Here is an 18,923-nt window from a genome sequence, read left to right on the forward strand (position 1 = left end):
GGAGCTACACGCCTCTGCCTCGCCTTCGTGTGGCGCTCTCCCTTCTCCCAGTGTGCTGGGGTCCCACCGCTCCCTCGAGCGCCAGGTCTGCTTCCGTGGGCTTCTCCCCCTTCTCTATGAGAATCTCGGCTCTGTGGGCACCGGCTTGACCCCCCCACCGGTCCTCAGGTCCGCCTCGTGAACTGCTCTGTCTGTCTGCACCCCACCCCCTGCCCACGTCTGACTGGCAGTAGTCTTATACCCCTGTTTCCCTGTCCTCCAACAGAATGGGGCTTCTGCTGAACCAGTCCGGCCGCCACTCCCACTCGCACGCGCCCCCTGCCGGCTCCCCTGGCCCAGGGTCCGGGGCCCACCGTCCGGGACAGGACAGCCTGGCGGTGCGGGCTGCCTTCGTGCATGCCCTCGGGGACCTCGTGCAGAGCGTCGGCGTGCTCATCGCCGCCTACATCATCCGGTTCAAGGTAATAGGCTGCTTTTCCAATGCATTTAAGTTCAGGGTTGAGACTGCTGGGACCCCGCTGGTCCTGCTGCCTTTGCCCTGATGGGAGTCTGGTCCTGCTGCCTTTGCCCTGATGGAGTCGCTGCCCCAGCAGACAGTCCTTAGCACGGAGCACCGTCTCTCCCAGGGACTCACCTGTGCTCCCTGTGGGGGCACTGGCCCCAGAACTCAGCTGTCAAGGAGCTGCTGACCTTTGGGTGGGGAGAGGCCAGGAGGAGAGCAGGCCCTCCTCTTGGCTCTCCATCTTCAATGCTTTGCCTTGAGGGAGCCCCTGGGTTCAGCGCGCCATCCCACGCTCTAACGGGTGGGGCTGGGGCCTCACCCAGCTCTGGGTGGGGCGGGTGGGCAGGTTAGAGGCGGCACAGGCCTCGGAACAGATCCGTGAGGAGTCTTGCAAGCAGCCTGAGGAGGAGATGACAGGGACCAGGATGTAAAGGCATCCTCCAGTCCCATTAGGGAGAAGCAAAACACAGCGGACGTGGGCCTTGCTTGGCTTTAAGGTCTGCTTTACGTCTGTCCATATTGATCACACAGCTTTGATCTGTTACCTTTTAGCCAGAATACAAGATTGCTGACCCCATCTGCACATACGTGTTTTCATTACTCATGGCCTTCACCACATTCCGCATCATCTGGGACACCGTGGTGATAATACTAGAAGGTGAGCTCTCCTTGCTCCCCGCAGCTTGCTCATCCCTGGGGTGGTGGAGTGAGAGGACCCTGGGGAGAGCTGTGGCTTGTGGGACCAGGACCTTGCATTTACCAGGCAAGCACTTACTCCACTGAGCTGTCTCCGCAAGCCCCACTCTCGCCCATCTCTTATCAACTCTCCCTTGCTTCCGGCAAGTGCAGCTCTGGTTGGGTTTTGGCGTTTTGAAGCAGGGTCTCATATTGTGCTGTGCAGGCAGGTCTGGCACCGTGCCTCACCATGTCGCCCAGGCTGGCCTCCCGTTTGCCGCAGTCCTGCCTCAGCCTCCCAAGGGCTGGAATCAAGGGGGGAGGGGCGTGCTTCTTGGCGCAGTTTTATCCAGTGATTTACTTCATTCTTTAATTCCCGCTTAACTGTGGCTTGGCTGCATTGTGGCACCCTTCCTTCCACGTACCTGCGTAAGCGCAGAAGTGAAAGCCCTCTGCGGCGGGGTTGTCACTCTCACGTGTTCCTCTGGGCCTTTCTTCTTTTGTCTTTTTTGGTCATCTTAGCTTATTTTGGCATTCTTTTTAATGAAGGAATATTTTAGTGTATATTAACTTCGTGTAAAAAAAAGAACTCGTGTTAAAAACTCCTCTTTTCTTCCTGAGTGAGCTTCTACGGCGCGTGTTCTTCTAACTCGCAGGTGTGCCGAGCCACCTGAATGTGGACCGGATCAAGGAAGCGCTGATGAAGATAGAAGACGTGCACGCAGTAGAAGACCTGAACATCTGGTCTCTCACGTCGGGAAAGTCCAGCGCCATAGTCCACATGCAGCTAAGTACGCGGCTCAGGTCGGGGGTCCGCGGGGAGCAGGCCGCGCCTGTGCTTCGGGCTCCGTAGGCTCATTTCCGAAGGAAAGTCCTGGGTCAGGACTGAGAGCCAGAAAAGAACATTGCAGACTGAGCTCTCCCTTCAGAGGAAGGGCGTGCAGTCTGTGCTATTCATTTATTTATGCTCTCTATTTAAATCATCTTGCAGATAGAGTCCTTTTAAATTTTCATTAAAATAATACATGTATGTGATTCATCTTTAAAAGTGCATGGGCCAGCCAGATAGCTCAGCAGATTAAAGCACCCCTTTAGGCAGACACAGGGACAAGGGTTCGATCCCTGGCTTGCCATGCTGGCCCTACCCCCACGGTGAGCTGAACCGGGCGTGGTGGCGCTGGCCTGTAATCCCAGCACTTGGGAAGCTGAAAACAGGAGGATCACTGCGAGTCTGATGCATGTAGTGAGACCCTGGAGAGCCTGCACCAAATACAAAGATAAAAAATAAAAGTGCATGAGATCTTTAATGACAGGCTTGTAAGCGGTGCCTGATCCTCCTTCTCTAACCGAGAGAGGTCCGGATGTGTAGCCCGACCCTGACAGGAGCGCCCAGTAAGCGTAGACGGCCCGCTGGTGCAGATGTGCCCCGCCGCGAGGCGGTGCTCCCAGTGTCCTCACCCCAGGTACGAGTGGCCGCGCAGAGGCGGTAACGTGGCGTCCTTGCCCTTGCAGTTCCTGGCAGCGCATCCAGGTGGGAGGAAGTGCAGTCAAAGGCGAAGCACCTGCTCCTGAACACCTTCGGCCTGTACAGATGCACCATTCAGCTGCAGAGCTACCGGCAGGAGGTGGCCAGGACTTGCGCGAGCTGCCAGAGCTCCAGCCCCTGAGCCTGGGCCCAGCTCTGCTGCCTTACGTGACTGCGTCACGGACTCAAGAGCAATAAACGCCACCTGAGGACAAAGCGGGGCCCCACGGCCGGACTGCATCTAGCCCCAGTCTCAGAACAGTCACTCCGGCCTGCCAGTTGGCGTCTGCGCCATTTCCAGATGGGGATGTTTCCAAGATGCTGTTTACAGAGAGACAACTCTACAGATACCTCACGGAAGAGCGTCCGCTCACTGACAGTCCTGTGTCCACGGAAGCATATCACGGCTCAGTATTTACGTGTAAAAATGCTTTCCAAGGCCATTTTCTATGAAGCCAGTGCTAGAAATCAGAGTTGTTGTTTTTTAAATTTCAGTAATCTTGACATCCAGCTTCTGAATTGCTGCTGTTTTTACAGAAATTTTCTCAGCCGATTTCAGAAAATACTAGTAATTACACAGAGTAGAGCATGTACTCATTCTTCAGTGTTTCAGAGAAGTCTCATTTCATAAGTAAGTCTCAATGTTATTGTCAGAGTTATACTTTATAAGCAACTTTTTCCAGAGTTTCGAATCTCAGAGTTGACCATTTGATTATCTGTAGGCTTATCAGAACCCAATCTTTACGTGTTGTGATTGGTCACTGTCATTAAGTTGCTTAGGAAATATTTTCGATACAATTCTGAATGGCAGAAATGAATCTTAAATTCAAATTACCATGCGGTTATTTAAAACAAAGAAGTGAGAGTAGGGTATAGAGTTTCAGATATACATTTGTCCAAAGTCCCTTTTGCTGCTCTTTGGTGGCTTGAAGCGTAGATGACGGCCGTCCCTTGAGGAGCTGCCAACTTTTGCACAGCTTGCTTTGTACCATGGTTCCCGTGTCTCGGCTCACCTGTCTGCACTTTCTGGGTGGCTCCCAAGGGCCACAGTTCAGCTTGGAGCCCCACAGTGAGCTCCCCACGTAGGTGACGCACACGCTCCAGAGAGACCTGTGGTTTACGCTGTGGGCTGGGGATTCTCCACAGACCCCACCAAGCTCAGAGGATTGGGAAGAGAGAGCTGCTTTGAGACCATAAAGCGGCAGGAAGGGGTGTGTGTGTGTGTGTGTGTGTGTGTGTGTGTGTGTGTGTGAAGCCCGGGAGGGGACGTGCGTCTGGTCTGCTATGGAGGCAGCGCTAACATTTCCAAGCCAAAGCCGCCCTTGTTGGTGACAGTGAGAGGTCAGTCTCGGCTCCTCAGAGTCACGAGTTGTGAGCTGAAACCCTGAGGGGCGCTGGAGCCTCGCCCGGCTGTACTCAGGCACTTTCCTATCTGAGGTGCAGGGGCTGCTTTTCCTGCTGACCTGCTCCTAACGGTGACTTGATAAAGTGGCCCTGCATCCTTCTGTGGGTGGCAGACAGCTTTGCTAACGCGCAGCAAGGCCGAGACCGCTGCGGGTGCGCGCCCCACTGAAGAGAGGAGCGCGGGAAGCTTTCCATGCTTTATCTCTAGCGCAGATGACAGCTCTGTTTGTACCGTGCCGGATCTGCAAGATTAGAGAGTGGCAGATGGCCTTTTCAGTAACGTGACCACCCTTCTCGGGGCGGATGCACGGCTTCCGGTGCAGAGCCCTGCGCTCGTGTGCTCCTCGAGCCGTGGCCACCCAGTCCAAGCTGCTCGCCCATCTCAGTGCTGTCCCCAGAGGCAGGCGGCTTGACAGGCTCGAGCCCTGCCAGGAGGACGCCACAAGCAAAACCCAGCTGCTCATGCGATCTGTACTAAGTGATATTTGCAGGCTGTCAGAGTGGCCTGTGTTTCTAGCTCTGGCCAGGTGAGGCCTTTTGATTTGTCTTAGAGAAAGATCTCTGGTTCCTTTCCTGATCTTGCTGCCTTAGGGAATGGGGTGGAATGAGACACATTCCGCTAGCTCGGCTTGCTGTGTACCATCAGAGCTGTGCATTCCTACATCCGCCTGCCTGCAGCGCTGCCTCAGGTGACGGAGCAGAGGTCTTAGTCACACCCCGTCCTGTGTAGGATCACTGGGTTTCTTAAAGTTCCCTTGTAACTGTGGCTGCTTTGTTTGCACTCCCCCAAAATAGGTGTCCTGCTTCCGTGAGTCTCCGCAGTCCAGCTCCTGAGCGGAGGTGTCCTGAGACTGTCTGTCTTCACCAGCGCAGTCAGGGCAGGATGGCGCAGTCCAGTGAAGGGCAGCGTTTTTCAGAGCCAGGACACCCCGTAGGGAGAGGGGTTTTTTATGGGAGGAAGAACTTTTGAAACAGCCGATGGAGCCAGGCGCGGCAGCACACACTGCAGTCCCAGCACTGGAGGCTAGAGCAGGAGGGTCACTGAGAATTGGAAGCCAGCCTGGGCTGCTTAGCAAGGACCTGTTCAGAAAGCAGCAAATAGCTGGTTGCTCTGCCCTGGAAGCCCTCGAGCCTGTTTTGCAGACATGGACCAATGACATGGCACCCCCAGCCAGGACCATCCTTAGCCCTCCAGGTCATGCTTTTGAAGGTGACTCTGAAACAAGCACGACTTGGCTAACTCCGTGTTCTTATGCATGTATGTTAGTCGGTTCATCATAATTAGTAACTGTTCATAATAGAATCTGAAGCGCTTTGAAGTAAAATTTCAGGCAGTTTGCTATGACCACCTTGTAGGTGGGATGTTGAATGTCACAGTGCCTCCTTCAGGCAGGCTTAGTCCATTGGCTGGTGTCTCTGGCGTAGTGACACTGGAGGGAGTGGCCTGCTCTGCCCATACCTGGGGAAGCTCACTGGCACTGAGGTGGGCAGCCTGGAAAAAGAGTTCCGGGCCATGCTGCCACCCCTCAGGTGGCTTGGGGCTGGTCACAGGTCACACTCCAGGCTGCTGCTGCTGCTGGAAGCAGGGGAACTGTGCAGTGCGGGGGAGCTAGGGTCCCCACGTGAGACCCTGGGTGTACCCAGGCCGGCCAGCCCTCACGAAGGTCCTGGATCAAGGGCACCTGCCGGCTTTGTGACAGCATTTCTGAGGGGTCCCCTGTCTACTAGGGCAATGCAGCTTACTCGTGCAGCGGGGAATATTCTGAAATAAATGCAGCTCAAAACTGCAAGGCAGCAGTGTGCCAGCTCAGCTGGGTGACGCAGTGTTGGGATCCGTACGCTTCTGAGTGGGTGGGCGGGTAGTGTTATTGCATAAGCCATACCAGTTTTAGAAACCTATTTCCCATGAACCCTCAGAACCAGGTATTTTGCACACGCTTGATCTTAGCAGGACTTTGACCTGGGTTTGTCAGTGTAAGGTCAGAGTGTATGTGTGTGTTCTGTACTTGCAATTTTAAAATTGTAATTTCCTATACATTTATTAAATAAAGTGTTTTTGCTATGTGGTTTATTAAAAAATGAAAACATATAGCCCGTTTGATCTTTGATCTTTTTTTAAATAGTCAAAAGCCTTAACATATTGTTAAGAATCACTGGAAAGTGCACTGGCCTATCTAGACTTATTTAAGAGGTGCTGACCTCTTAAATGTTTACAAAATTAACTTGGAAAAAGCTTGCAGGCAGGACAGCAAGAGGCTTAGAGCTCCTGTCTCTCCTGTGTCAGTTGCTTCCAGCAGCCCTCTGGACCACGGAAGGATAGAAGCCATTCTCAGAGTTAGGTGGGAACCAGTGTGACATCCCAGTGGATGTCTGCTGTCTGCCAGCAGCAAGGGCAGGTGAGGGGGCTTTGCACAGACCAAGTCTGCTCTGCCCAGCAGGGCACAGTCATCTCAGCACTCAGGAGGCTGAGACAGGAGGATTGCTGCAAGGTTGAGGCCAGCCTGGGCTGCACAGGGAGATCCTGTCTTAAAAAGACAGAAGACCTAAATGGCCAAGAATTTTATTTTTATTTATTTATTTTTTTATTTATTTTTACATTTTGTGTGTGTGTGTGTGTGTGTGTGTGTGTGGCCAGCTCAGCCCACCAGGGGGCGGGGCTGGTTGGCATGTGGTGCTGGGGGATTGAACCGCGGTCCCTGTGCTTTGCTAAGCTTGTTCTAAGTAGGTGCTTTAGACCACTGAGCCATCTCTCCAGCCCCAAGAATTTTATTTTTTAATCAGTGAAATAAGCATCAGAAAGCTGAGGCAGGGGCCGGGAGATGGCTCAGTGGAATAAGTACTTGCCTGGCAAGGGCCAGAGTTCAATCCCTGGTTCCACCAAAAAAAAAAAAAAAAGAAAGAAAGAAAGAAAGCTGAGGCAGGCAAGTCAATTCAAGGCAGCCCAGGGTACATGGTCCAAGGCCAGCCTAAGCTATGTAGCAAGACCTGGTCAGGAAATAAAATCAGTGGAACAGTCCCACTTCACCTATTTCACGAGTCCATTGAGCGGTTCCTTGTCATGGACACTTTCCGGGTGGACTGCAGGGCTAATCAGTGGTGGCAGATGCATTGGTCACTGTCGTGGGCAGCATTGCAGGGGGTGGGGTGGTTGTGGAGGGACTGAGGCTGGGGTGTAGACATGGAAGCCACAGGGCCCCCCAGGGAGGTCACCATGACGCTGGTCAAGGCCTCTGGGTGCAGAGCAGTGTCCCCTCCTTTTACAGCCCCTCAGGGTTGGGGCAGAAATGAGAAAATCGCGCTTCAGGCCCCTGTGTATCTGAGTGCTCAGCGGGACCCCGGGGGCGGGACCGGAGCCTGGCGACTTGCAAGCTTTTCACTTGATTTTTAAAATTCTTCCCTTAATATGTAGCAATAAATAAAGGCAATGAAAATGCACATAGGGATCCTTACATAGTTTGCACCAGGCAGGAGCCCACAAATGAAAAATAACACCTTGTCCGGTAAGATTAAAACTTGTCGGCTCTTACTAGGACCTCTACAGTTTTCAAGTTACCTAGGAAACAATCGGGCTGTAGTTGCACCAGGTAATAGAATATAGTCGTAGGGAAGTTACGCTAAGTACGGAAGTAAAAAAAAAAAAAGAAACAAAAAAAAAAGCCCAACAAAATGGGGAGACGGCTCAGTGGAAATAAGCTCTTCCCTGGCAAGCGCACAGGCCTGAGTCCAATCTCTGGTTCTGCCAAAAAAAAGAAACTACAGAAGTATTACGAATTCTTTGCCTACCTAGCTGTATTTCTACTTCAATGTCTGGGGTTTGCAGGCAGCTGGTTTGGGTTTTTGTTTGGCCTATGTCAGAATGTTTGGGGGTAGCCATCTTACAGGCTCGCATTTATGCTAGGCTCTTGGCTTTTTTTCATATGTACCTTCTGTTGATTTCTTGGTTTTTTTGAGAAAGCATCTCCCTGTGTAGCCCAGGTTGACCTCAAACTCATGAAGATCCTCCTGCCTCAGCCTCCCAAGTGTTGGGCTCACAGGGATGCCACCACACCTAGCCTCATTTCATACGTACCCGAATAATATTTGGGGTTACGTTTTTAACTTCAGTTGTGGTTCTGTTAGAATTGCTAGAAGCTATGAAACTCAATGAAGCAAAGCAAAAGGATAGTAGGAAGTAGATGGATAGATCTTACATGCAGGGGGATGAAGACAAATTGAGGGCTGGGGAGATAGCTCAGTAGAATAAGCACTTGCCTGACAAGCGCAGGGTCCTGAGTTCAATCACCAGTATCGCCAAAAAAAAAAAAGAATTGAGATGCATCGCATATGTGGAGTACCTCCCAGGAGGAATGTGGATACTGCTGCAAACATGCACAGCAGAAAGAAAATCGAGGGCCAGGGAGATGGCTCAGTAGAATAAGGGCTTGCTTGGCAAATGCAGGGGCCAGAGTTCAATCCCCAGTTCTGCTGGGGGTTTGGAAACAGGCCCTGGAGCTGTCACCAGTGACACCCTTCTCACGGGGCATTCGGTTTAAGCTTAATGGGCACCTAGTGCTCAGAACATTACAAGCTGCGTACTTTGGCCTTGGGGTTTTTTCCCAGTAAGGAAGACTTCCCCCCCCCCCAGGGTACTAGGGACTGAGCCCAATGCCTTTGCACTGAGCTACCCCCCATTGTTTATTTTGAGACAAGGTCTCCCTGAGTTACCCAGCTGGAATTAGCCAAGCTTGCGATCCTCCTGCCTCAGCCTCCCTGAGTGCTGGGATCACAGGTGTAAGCCAGGACGCCTGGACTTTGCCAACAGATGTTCTGGGTTGATTTTCAGAGTCTTACTGTCTTTCACTTGCTAGTTTCTATAGATGGGTTTGTGAGGTTGGTTTTGGCTTTTATGCTTTTGTTAACAAAATGCTGACATTAGAGAGGAAAATTATATGTGTTGTTTCTACTCCAGAGTGTATTGACATTTCTTGATAAAAGTGGGATTTTTTTAATACAGTACTGTAAAAAAAATATAGTACTGTAGACACTCAGCCCTAGAAAAAGACAGACCGAGTCTGTGTCCTAGGTAGCCATGGGTGAGCTGACCCCACACACCCTTACCCTGCCCAGAGTTATTTTTGTTTGTTTACTTTCTTTTCTTTTTTGAGACGTGGTCTTGCCGTGCTGGTTAGGCTGAACTCACAGCGCTCCTCCTGCCCCAGCCTCCCAAGTGCTAGGATTGCAGGCATGCGCCACCACATCCAGTCCTGCCCAGCCTCTGTTCCCGAGGAAGGCTCGGCAGCCTAGGTGACTGTGTCAGAGCCACAGTCTGGGGAACTTTGGCCTCAGAGAGTGAAGGACCTAGCGCAGCAAGGGTTAGGCTTGGGGTCCTTTTCTGGTGGTGCAGGCGACACTCTGAGCCTTGCCTCTAGCAGACTGCGGCCAGTTTCCAGTGTTAAATCTGTTCTACCGGGGCTGGTGAGATGGCTCAGTGGCCTAAAGCACCTATTTGAACAAGCTTAGCAAAGCAAAGGGACAACGGTTCAATCCCCCAGCACCACATACCAGCCAGCCTCGCCCTCTGGTGGGCTGAGCTGGACACACACACACACACACACACACACACACACACACACACACATAAATTAAAAAAAAAAAATCTGTTCTACCTGCATCCTCCCCTTGCTGTATGTAAGACTGCTTCCCAAAGCCCTGGATATTATTATTTTTAAATTTTTAAATTTTTTTTTTTTGAGGAACCAGGGATTGAACTTAGGCCCTTGCGCTTGCCAGGGAAGCACTTATTCTATTGTGCCATCTCCCCGGCCCCAGCCCTGGGTATTGTATTTTTTTTTTTTTTTTTTTTTTTTCAGAACCAGGGATTGAACTCAGACCCTTGTGCTTGCCAGGCAAATGCTTATTCTACTGAGCCATCTCCCTGGCCCCAGCCCTGGGTATTTCTAAAAACTATTAAAACAATAGTGTTGGTAATGCACAGGGCATGGGCCGTTGCTGTATATTTGGTGCTAGAGGCACTGTTGTAAGGGACCACGGCGCTAAGGGACCACGGCACTAAGGGACCACGGCAGCAAAACGGACGCCAGGTAAAGTTAGCTGGCTTGGCAGGCGGGGGTTTCCTGAATTAGGAGATGGGGGCTGCATCCGACACCGTCTGTCGCACAGTCGCCGGAAAGCTGGCCTTGGAGGCTTCTGCCTGCACTGTACACACTCTAGGAGCAGAGCTCGCTGTGGGCTTGTAGATGTGAAGCAGGGATCAAGTGCTGCAGGTTGAGGCTGGGGAGATGGCTCAGTGGAACAAGCGCTTCCCAAGGGCCTGAGTTTGATCCCTGGTTCTTTTTTTTATTTATTTATTTATTTATTTTTCAAAGTTTTATTGACAAAGAGATAGCAATGAGACAGTTTCAAATCAAATCGGAAGGACAGTTTCAACAAATAATACACTGCATATATTCTTCTTAGTGGTTAATTGCTGTACAAGATGTGGACTTGTGATCCTATTTACATATCCCTGGTTCTGCCAAAAAAAAAAAAAAGAGAAAGAAATGCTGCAGGTGCTCGAAGCCTCCAGGCCAGGTCTGACAGAAAAGCCTCAAGCAGAGCGGGAAGAGCTGCCTGCTGAGGTACCACGCAGCCCCCTGTCCCTGTCCCGCCTCCCGCACATCGGCTGGGCCACACCACAACTGGTGATACACCCCGAGCCCTCTGCCCCGCAGACCATGCACTGGGGAAGTCCTGAGAAGAACCGAGAGCCCCTCCAGGAGAGGGAGTGGCCTCCATGGGCACCCCAGGGATTTAAGGACCCCGCCAGCCCTCAGGTCACCCCCAAAGCCGCAGGCAGCCAGAGCAGGCAGGCGCAGTCAGAACCAGAGCCGAGTCGGGTCACCCGCGGAAAAGCGCTGGGAGATGGCAGTTCAGATGTGTGTCACACGTCTGCATGCTTTGGCAAAACAGACAAACCCAGAGCGCTGCTTCTACAGTCATTTGAAGGGTTTTTTTTGGGGGGGTGGGCAGGGTAGGCATTGGAATAATAACAGACCGGCCCCGGTGGCGCTGAGTTGTCCCTACCTCTGTCCATCAGCTCTGACAGCCGACTGCAGACCACAGCGGGTCTGTCACTGGCCACTGCTTTGCCACCTGGTGCTGACCAAGGGCTGGGAGAGTTCTAAGGACTTTGGGGTGTCAGCTCAGCAAATGCAGACAGCCCTGTGAGGGCTTTTAGTTTGTTTATTGAGCCATGGCCTCACTATGCCAGGGTCAGGCTGGCCCTGCACTCATTGTGACCCCCCGGGCTGGCCTCACCCTCTCAGACATCTTCCTGCCTCAGCCTCCCGAGCACTGGGATGACAGATGTGTGCCAGCCACCACAGCATCGTTGACACCAGCGGTGATACCAGGCCCTCCCAGGACGGGTGTGACAATGCCTGAGATCATGGCCCCTACACACCCAGGCTGGGTGCTCCCCAAATGGGCCCAGGAACCGGTTCCACCCTGTTTCCTCAGCGTTCCATGCTCTCCTGGCAGACACTCCACCACCACCTCCAAATCCCAGGCTCCGACCTGCCAAGTCTTCACTGTGCTCTGTGCTCTGGCATCCGGCATCCGTCCCGCACTGGCCACCTGTGGTCACGCCTGTCCTAGGGCGCAGGCCGATGGCCCCTCAGCAGGAGGGCCCAGGATTCTAGGAAGTCTCTTGGCCCAACACATGCATACCCACACCAGGGCCTGGACTGGTTCCTCGGGCTGTGTCACAGTGACAGAGTGAGAGTCCAGCCCTGGAGGTTCCCACAGCTGCATCCCCTGCTGTGCCCCACCAAGCCCAAGGGACAGCTGGCACTGGCCCACACATCCATGTCCCTGGCAGTGACCACACACCCTGGACCTCTGGCTTCCCCAGCTACACCTGCCCTCCAGGCCACCGCTGTCCCTCGCCTTGTTTCTCAGGTGCAGCTCCTCATGTGGGGGCAGGCGGTCCCCACCCCTGAGCCAGCTGGGCCCTCTTGAGGGTCCCTCTGTGCCCACTGGGACAAGGACACCTTCACTTCCTCTCCCCCTGGCTTTCGTGGTAGTGGACACTGATGTCCCCCATGGCTCCTAGTCTCAGACATGAGGCGTTCCAGCCCCTAAGAGCTGACTCCCCGCGAGGGAGGAGGCCCCTGAGGTGGCTGCAAGGCTTCCCCTCCTTCCCTGGCTGCTCCTGGACACCCTGCCTTCTGTTCTCCATGTGACAAGTGGCTTTCTCCATGTCACTCCCAGGCATGGACTCAGAGCCCACCACCCAGGCGAGGACTCCCAAGTCAGCAGCCGAATGACACCTCTGCTCCTGACACTGGGGGTGTCGGGTGTTGGTGGATTTGCCACCTGCCTCCCAGGAACTTCAACACTAATTACTCAGGGGCCAACAAGAGAGGCCTCTAGACTGCAGGCACCCGGCCTGGTCCAGACCTGTCCTGCCCCATCCCACTCTCAGTGTCCTCTGCAAAGCTGACCTCATCCCTAATGCGACCCCAGCACTCTAGGAGGCTGAGGCAGGAGGATCGAGAGTTTGAGCCAAGCCTGAGCAATTCAGGGAAACCCTGTCTCAAAAAGAAGCCTGGAGATGTAGCTCAGTGCAGAGGCTCTGAGTTTAATCCCCGATACTGTACACACACACACACACACACACACACACACAATAGGCCTCACTTAATCTTTGCTCAAAGAATGATGAGCAAATAAATTCAGGTTTTACGCCAAGAGCATATGGTCTCCCCATAAGGAATCACCAGAGTAGCAACGACTCTAGAACTCAGCTATTCCACACAGCAGCTCCAGCCACATTTTACTGCTTAAGTTACTATTAATTACAATTAAATTCCACTGTATGATCGAATCATTCCAGGTTTAGGCATGCCCCCAGGAAAAATGAAAGCGCATTTCCTCCACAAAAGCTAGAATAGGGCCGGCCAGATAGCTCAGCAGACTAAAGCGCCTGCTCAGGCAGAGCAGTGGTCGGGGTTCAATCCCCGGCCCGCCAGCCCTCCCCTGGGGCGCACTGAGACAGGGACTGAGACTGGGCGTGGTGGCGCGTGCCTGTAATCCCAGCGCTTGGGAGGCTGAAAACGGGAGACTCACTGAGTCCCATCTGTGTGTCTGTGTGGTGAGGCCCTGTAGACTCTGTACTAAATACATAAAAAGGAAAAAAAAGCTAGAATAATGGTGTTCATAGCAGCTTTGATCGCAATGGTTGAAGATTGGGAAACACCATGTGTGACTGCACACGCTGGTACTGACAGCACTGTAGGAGGCTGAGGCAGGAGGATCACAAGTTCAAGCCCAGCCTTGGCAACCTAGAGAAACCTTATTTCAAAATAAAAAAACAATGGACTGGGACTGCAGCTCAGTGTGAAGACTCTGGGTTCAATTTCTAACACACACACACACACACACACACACACACACACACACACACACACTAAGAAACCAGATATAAATATTCCTCTACTGAAGAAGAGATAAACATGCTCAGCTGCTGTCATATGAAGGAACTCTCCTGAGCAGCGAGAGGAATGAACTTCCGATGGCGCACGACAACAGGGTGACTCCCAGGCAGAGCCAGGTGACCGAGGCCCGGGAGTGGATGCGCAAGCTCCAGTTACCTGAACTCCTAGGAATGCAGCCTGTGCGCGCGTGACGTGCGTGGGCCAGCCCTGGGTCGCTTGCTGAGACACAAACCTGTGAGGGGCCACTTCGGGGCCCCGATGTGTTCGCGCCTTGCTCTGCGGCGAGTGAGGGCTCCGACCTCGAAGGACCCCAGAAAGGCAGGCGCGGGAGCGCGCAGGCCGAGCACGTGCCTTCCAGCCTTGTTCCCACGCTGTCGCGGCCTCATTTCAAGCCCTCAGCAGCCACGCACGCGGGGCTCCTGGCCACCACGTTGGACCGCGGACGGAGAACAGCCACAGAGTGTTCCAGAGCCACGGGAAATCAGACCACACCTCCAACACCATCTGCACTGGTGCCCGCCCATGCACGCATCAGCTCCCAAAGCCGCAGTCCTCGGTCCACACCCACTGTCCCCAGGAGTGGCCGCTAGCACTGGCTTCTTCGCAATACACAGTGCCTCACCCCCGGAGGTGACACCAGCCCCAGATCTTGGTGACAGGGCCTCGAGGGCCTCTGTCCCGGGCTCCCATGGCCCAGTGGGTCTCGACCTGTGCCCAGAACTACCTGGACACTCAGCCCTCCTCCTGTTCCCCCTGGGTCCCCAGAGAAGTCCCTGGGAAGCAGGGAGGCTGAGGCCCCCTGCCAGCGGCTGGGGCCACAGCACCAAAAGCTGAGCTGGCTTCACCACGCCCTTAGACGCCAGTGTGCACATCCGAACTGAGGAGGCCCAGGGGAAGCCAGCGTCCAGGGGAGGAGAGAGTCCTCAGGCTCAGATGGGGAGGGTGGGGGAGGCAAAAGCCCACTGACCAGGAAGTGTATGACCATTTCATTTATTTATTTATTCACTCAGCTATTTTTCAAAAAGTGCCCAGCTATTCACTCAGGCTGTCCTGTGTAAACCAGGCTGGCCTCAGTCTCTTGGAGATTCTCCTGCCTCAGCCTCCCAAGTACTGGGACAACAGGCATGTGCTACCATGCCCAGTTTGTTGAGCAAATAACAAACTAAGCAGCCCTTTAAATCCTGGAAGTCTTAAGAGACTGCTGTCGGTAGACTGAGAAACTTCAGGGAGCTGCTGGGCTGCTTGGAACGAGCTGCTCCACTGTCTGGGAACGATGTGGTGGCGTTTATAAAACAGCATGAAAATAACTGAGCTCTTTGGCCACATCAGCCTGCTCATGGAAATTTTCCCCACAGAAGTAATTCAAAGCAGGAAAAAAAAAAAAAAAAACCCCAAACAAAATGCTTGCCTAGAACTAACATTCTCAGGGGAGAGAGAGCCTCACTCCCTAGTGAGACGAGCCTGGGAGCCTGATCTTGAACTTGAACTCACGGAGATCCTCCTGCCTCAGCCTCCCAAGTGCTGGGATTACATGTGCGTACCACCAAGCCCCAGTGAATGGATCCATATTGTTGCAACTTGGAGATACAATTAGGTGTTTGCCCTGCTGTTGTTGTTTTCCGGCACCACACTGTAGGTTTAGATTTCTTGCCTTAGTCTGCTGTCACCACGACTGCCTGCTGTCAAGAGCAACCCGGACCAGGCAGAGCAATGTGCATGCTTTCTGTTTTCTAACGAGGAGCGGTTTTCCAAAGTCGTGCAACTTGAGCTCCCTCCTGTGTGCCTGGGAACACCCGCTGCCCCCATTTGATTTTGGGGCGGGTGTCTCTTGGGAGTTAATTTTTCTTTTTTTGCAGAACCGGAACTGGGGAGCACTTATTCTACTGAGCTATCTCCCGCCCCTTGGGGGTTAATTTCTATTTCCTTAAAGAGGAAAAAGGGACAATGCAGGTGCGCCCCCTCGTGGGAAAAATCGGAATTACTTTTCTCTCAATGCCGGGGGGCGGAAGGCTGGGATTTCCTCCACCTTTTGAAGAGTCTAAGACCAAAAAGTTAAACCTCTCTCATAACTCTTGTTCAATTGGAAAACCCTTAAAAAGCTGCTTTCCTCGCTTCTCTGTGGAAGAAACAGCTCACCTTGACATATGCTTTTTGGTACCCTTTTTCATCCATAAACAGACTGCTGAGGTCCGCAGACTTTTCGCGCTGGTGGCCGGGCGGGCCTCGGAGCTGCCCCGGCGCTGCGGCGGGCTCGCTCGGGCTGGCGCGGACCCGCAGATCGGTCCTTGGGGGCCGCCCCGCTCGCGTGCGGCGCGCAGGCTGCCAGCGGCGCGTCCGATTCTGTCTTATTCGAAGGTGACCGGCAGATGGCGCCGGAGCCCTGCGCGGAATTTCCGCTAACGCGGACAGGTGCGGTTCCCGCAGCTAGAACCGGACCTGCGCTTGAAACCCGCCCACGCGCTTCTGCGGGAGTAACCGTTCCAGCAGAGCAAAGGAACAAAAGGGCCTCGCCACAGCCCAGAAGGCGAACCAGGCTGCCGCGAGCCGGCCGGGGCCGACGAGACCTGCACAGGGGCGGACAGGTGGCAGAGCTGGGCTTGGGCAGCAGGTTCCCGGCACTTCCCGTCTACTCCTCAGTCCTCTTTTCAGCTTTGTTTTCATTATATTAAGGTATTTTGCAGACAGGGTCTCGCTGCGTTATCCAGGCTGGCTTTGAGCCCTTAGCGATCCTCCTGCCTCAGCCTCCCGAGTGCAGGGATGACAGGCGTGCACCACCACGCCTGGCCTCAGTAATTATACTGTGTGATTGCTCAGACGGATTTGGTGGCCTTGCACACCCCTGGAAAAAGTCACACTTCCTTTGACTGAAACAGTGCTTGTGGCCTGGAAATGTGGTTCTCCGGCCCAGGGCGCTGCTCTCCCTCTGGCCGTGAGCCAGTTGCCACTCCACGCATCCGTCCTGTCCTCCCCTCCTGTCCACACTCCAGCCCGTGCTGGCTGAAGCAGTGAATGACAAGGTCTGGGCCACCCGAGCCAGGAACCAGAGCAGCGTCCCCACACGCAAGGGGACCAGGCCGGCCCCACGGGGCGAGGGCCCCACGGGAGAGGTGGCAGCTGGAGCTGCGAGACCCAGGCCAGACGAGCCCGCTCTGCAGCCTTCTCTGCCAGGCGGAGCGCTGTGGTGCACAGGGGCGGCCGCTGGTCAGCAACACGCAAGCGGCGCTGCAGTCATTTCCTGGGGCGCTGAGACAGGGCTGTCGCAGCCTCCGGTCACAGCTGGGCAACCTCAGGCCTGAGACAGACGGGGGCGCAGAGCCTGAACAGTGAGTCCATCGCGCTCGCAGCCTCAGCTTGGGGAACTTCCGGGCACCTGTCTGTCCCCTGCCCGGAGGGTGGTGCAGCCCGACCGACCGGGGAAGAGGTCACGCTGCCTTGCGGCCGCGGGATTGAGCAACTGCAGTCTGAGCTTGTGGAAGGTTCCGCAGAAGCGGGAACGAGGTTGCACCAGTAGTTTCCTGACCAGAGGGCGACTGGGAAGTGGGCAGGCAGAGACACAGCCGGGGGTGCCAGGGCTGGGGCGGTGTGACACACCCCGACCCCCCACCTCCTCACCCCAGCCCTGCCCAGGGCATCGATTGGAGCACTCATTGTTAAACTTTTCCTTTTGCAAACTAATTAAGCCATTTAACAGTTCAAAAATTAAACTATATGAGCCAATATGTTCGAGGTTAAAGGCGATACACTCCTCAATCGTCACTCGTACATAGCGCAGGGGAGAAGTACAGGGATGTTCTAAAACCTGGGTGAGGTTTTTTTTTTTTTTTTTTGCGGAACCAGGGATTGAACTCAGGCCCTTGCGCTTGCCAGGGAAGTGCTTATTCCACTGAGCCATCTCCCTGGACCCTAGTTTTTGTTTTTTAAGCTTATGAGAGTAAAAGACACATTGCTGAGGCAAGCTGCTAAGTGTGATTGAAGTGGGAGCTGCATCTTGAGGGGACTTAGAGACAGGGTCTGCTGTGTAATCCAAACTGACCTCAGACATGGTGACCCTCCTGCCTCAGCCTCCCTAGCACTAGGATTGTGTGTGCACCACTACACGTAGTTTACATTCTCTAAACTTTCGCCCTATTTTCATTTTACCACAGCCCAGAACATAGGTTAGGCACCTGGTGTGGCCCTGGACCTCCCTAGCTCTGCCTTCTGTGACCCCACAGTGGCTGTTCCGAATCGGCCAGGCGCGAGTTGCCGCACCGCGGAGGCCAGTCACTTGCGCCCCAGGGCAGGCCAGGGCCAGCGCGGTGGCTGAGGGGCCGCTGGCCCTGCTGCTTCGCTGGCTGCGGGCTCTGGGCCTTTTCCTCGGCCCAGCGGTGAACACGTGGGAGGCAAGGGGGCTCCAGCCAGAAATACTCTGACTCCCACAGGGCACAGCCGCGAAGAGCCGGGTTCCCGGGTGCCAGGATGGGTAGGGGAGTGAGGACGGGACGTCAGGGGCACGGGGGCACGGCAGGGGTCTCGGGTGCTTTCCTGTGCTGCGAAAGCCAGTTTAAAGCAGTAGAAGTTTGCTCGGCCCGGGAGGGGTCAGTCCACGACAGCATGGCGGAAGGTTGTGGGAGACGCAAGCGGCTCACCTCTGGGCAGCCAGGAAGGAGGAGCTGAGGGGGGCTGAGGCCAGGAGGGCCCCCTCCAGGTCACGCCCAGGGGCATCCTCTAAAGGCCCCAAGCACAGTCGGCCAGGAGCCCATCCGTGGATTAATCCACGACCCTTCACGTCTCCAAGCCCCTGCCTCTGAACACAAGAGGCACTGGGGGAACATTCTAAATCTAAACCAAAATACAAGCTCAGTTTGAAGAAATGAAACTGGGCTCTGGGGAGGTAGCTCAGTGACACAGAGCAGGCCTGGCAAGCGCAAGGTCCTGAGTGATAGGTTGCGGCCGGAGCACAGCCTGCTACTTATCATGGCCCTGATCCAACGTGGCTGAATCCCAGAAACAACAGCTCATCTTCCCAATGACCAGCTCCTCCTCCTTCCCCACTCCAGCCCTGGACACAACTTCTTTTTACCTTCCTGAGCACACGAGGGAGCCTCCAGTCGCCCGTGTGCATCACTGAACCCGCCCCTCACCCTCTGCCCCTAGCAAAAGGCCCTAAAGTCTCGGCACCCCTCCCAGGTCAGAGGATCGCCCCCTCTCCCTGCCTTCAGTCCTGTCCAGATCTTCTCCGTGTCATCAGAGTTAATAAAGCACGCCCCCTCCCCTTTATTTCTGCTTCTTGACGCACCACCTGCTGAAAAACCTAACACTGAGTTTGATTCCCGGTACAAAGAAAAAAAAGAAAAGAAAC

General features: G+C 54.2%; 1 protein-coding gene across 2 annotated transcripts in view; it reads left to right on the forward strand.

The window, feature by feature from the left end:
* The window catches only part of Slc30a4 (solute carrier family 30 member 4), a 28,198-nt gene extending 24,952 nt beyond the window's left edge, over positions 1 to 3,246 (forward strand). For both annotated transcript variants that reach the window (XM_004639069.2, XM_023724095.1), the window contains 4 exons: positions 266 to 461; positions 1,055 to 1,160; positions 1,834 to 1,968; positions 2,690 to 3,246. In XM_004639069.2, coding sequence (XP_004639126.1) covers positions 266 to 461; positions 1,055 to 1,160; positions 1,834 to 1,968; positions 2,690 to 2,844 — 592 coding nt within the window. In that variant the 3' untranslated portion in view covers positions 2,845 to 3,246. The remainder of the gene's footprint in view (positions 1 to 265; positions 462 to 1,054; positions 1,161 to 1,833; positions 1,969 to 2,689) is intronic.
* Positions 3,247 to 18,923: the final 15,677 nt, after the last annotated feature.

The sequence above is a fragment of the Octodon degus genome, unplaced genomic scaffold (assembly GCF_000260255.1).
Source record: "Octodon degus isolate 3935 unplaced genomic scaffold, OctDeg1.0 scaffold00105, whole genome shotgun sequence".
Taxonomy (NCBI): domain Eukaryota; kingdom Metazoa; phylum Chordata; class Mammalia; order Rodentia; family Octodontidae; genus Octodon; species Octodon degus.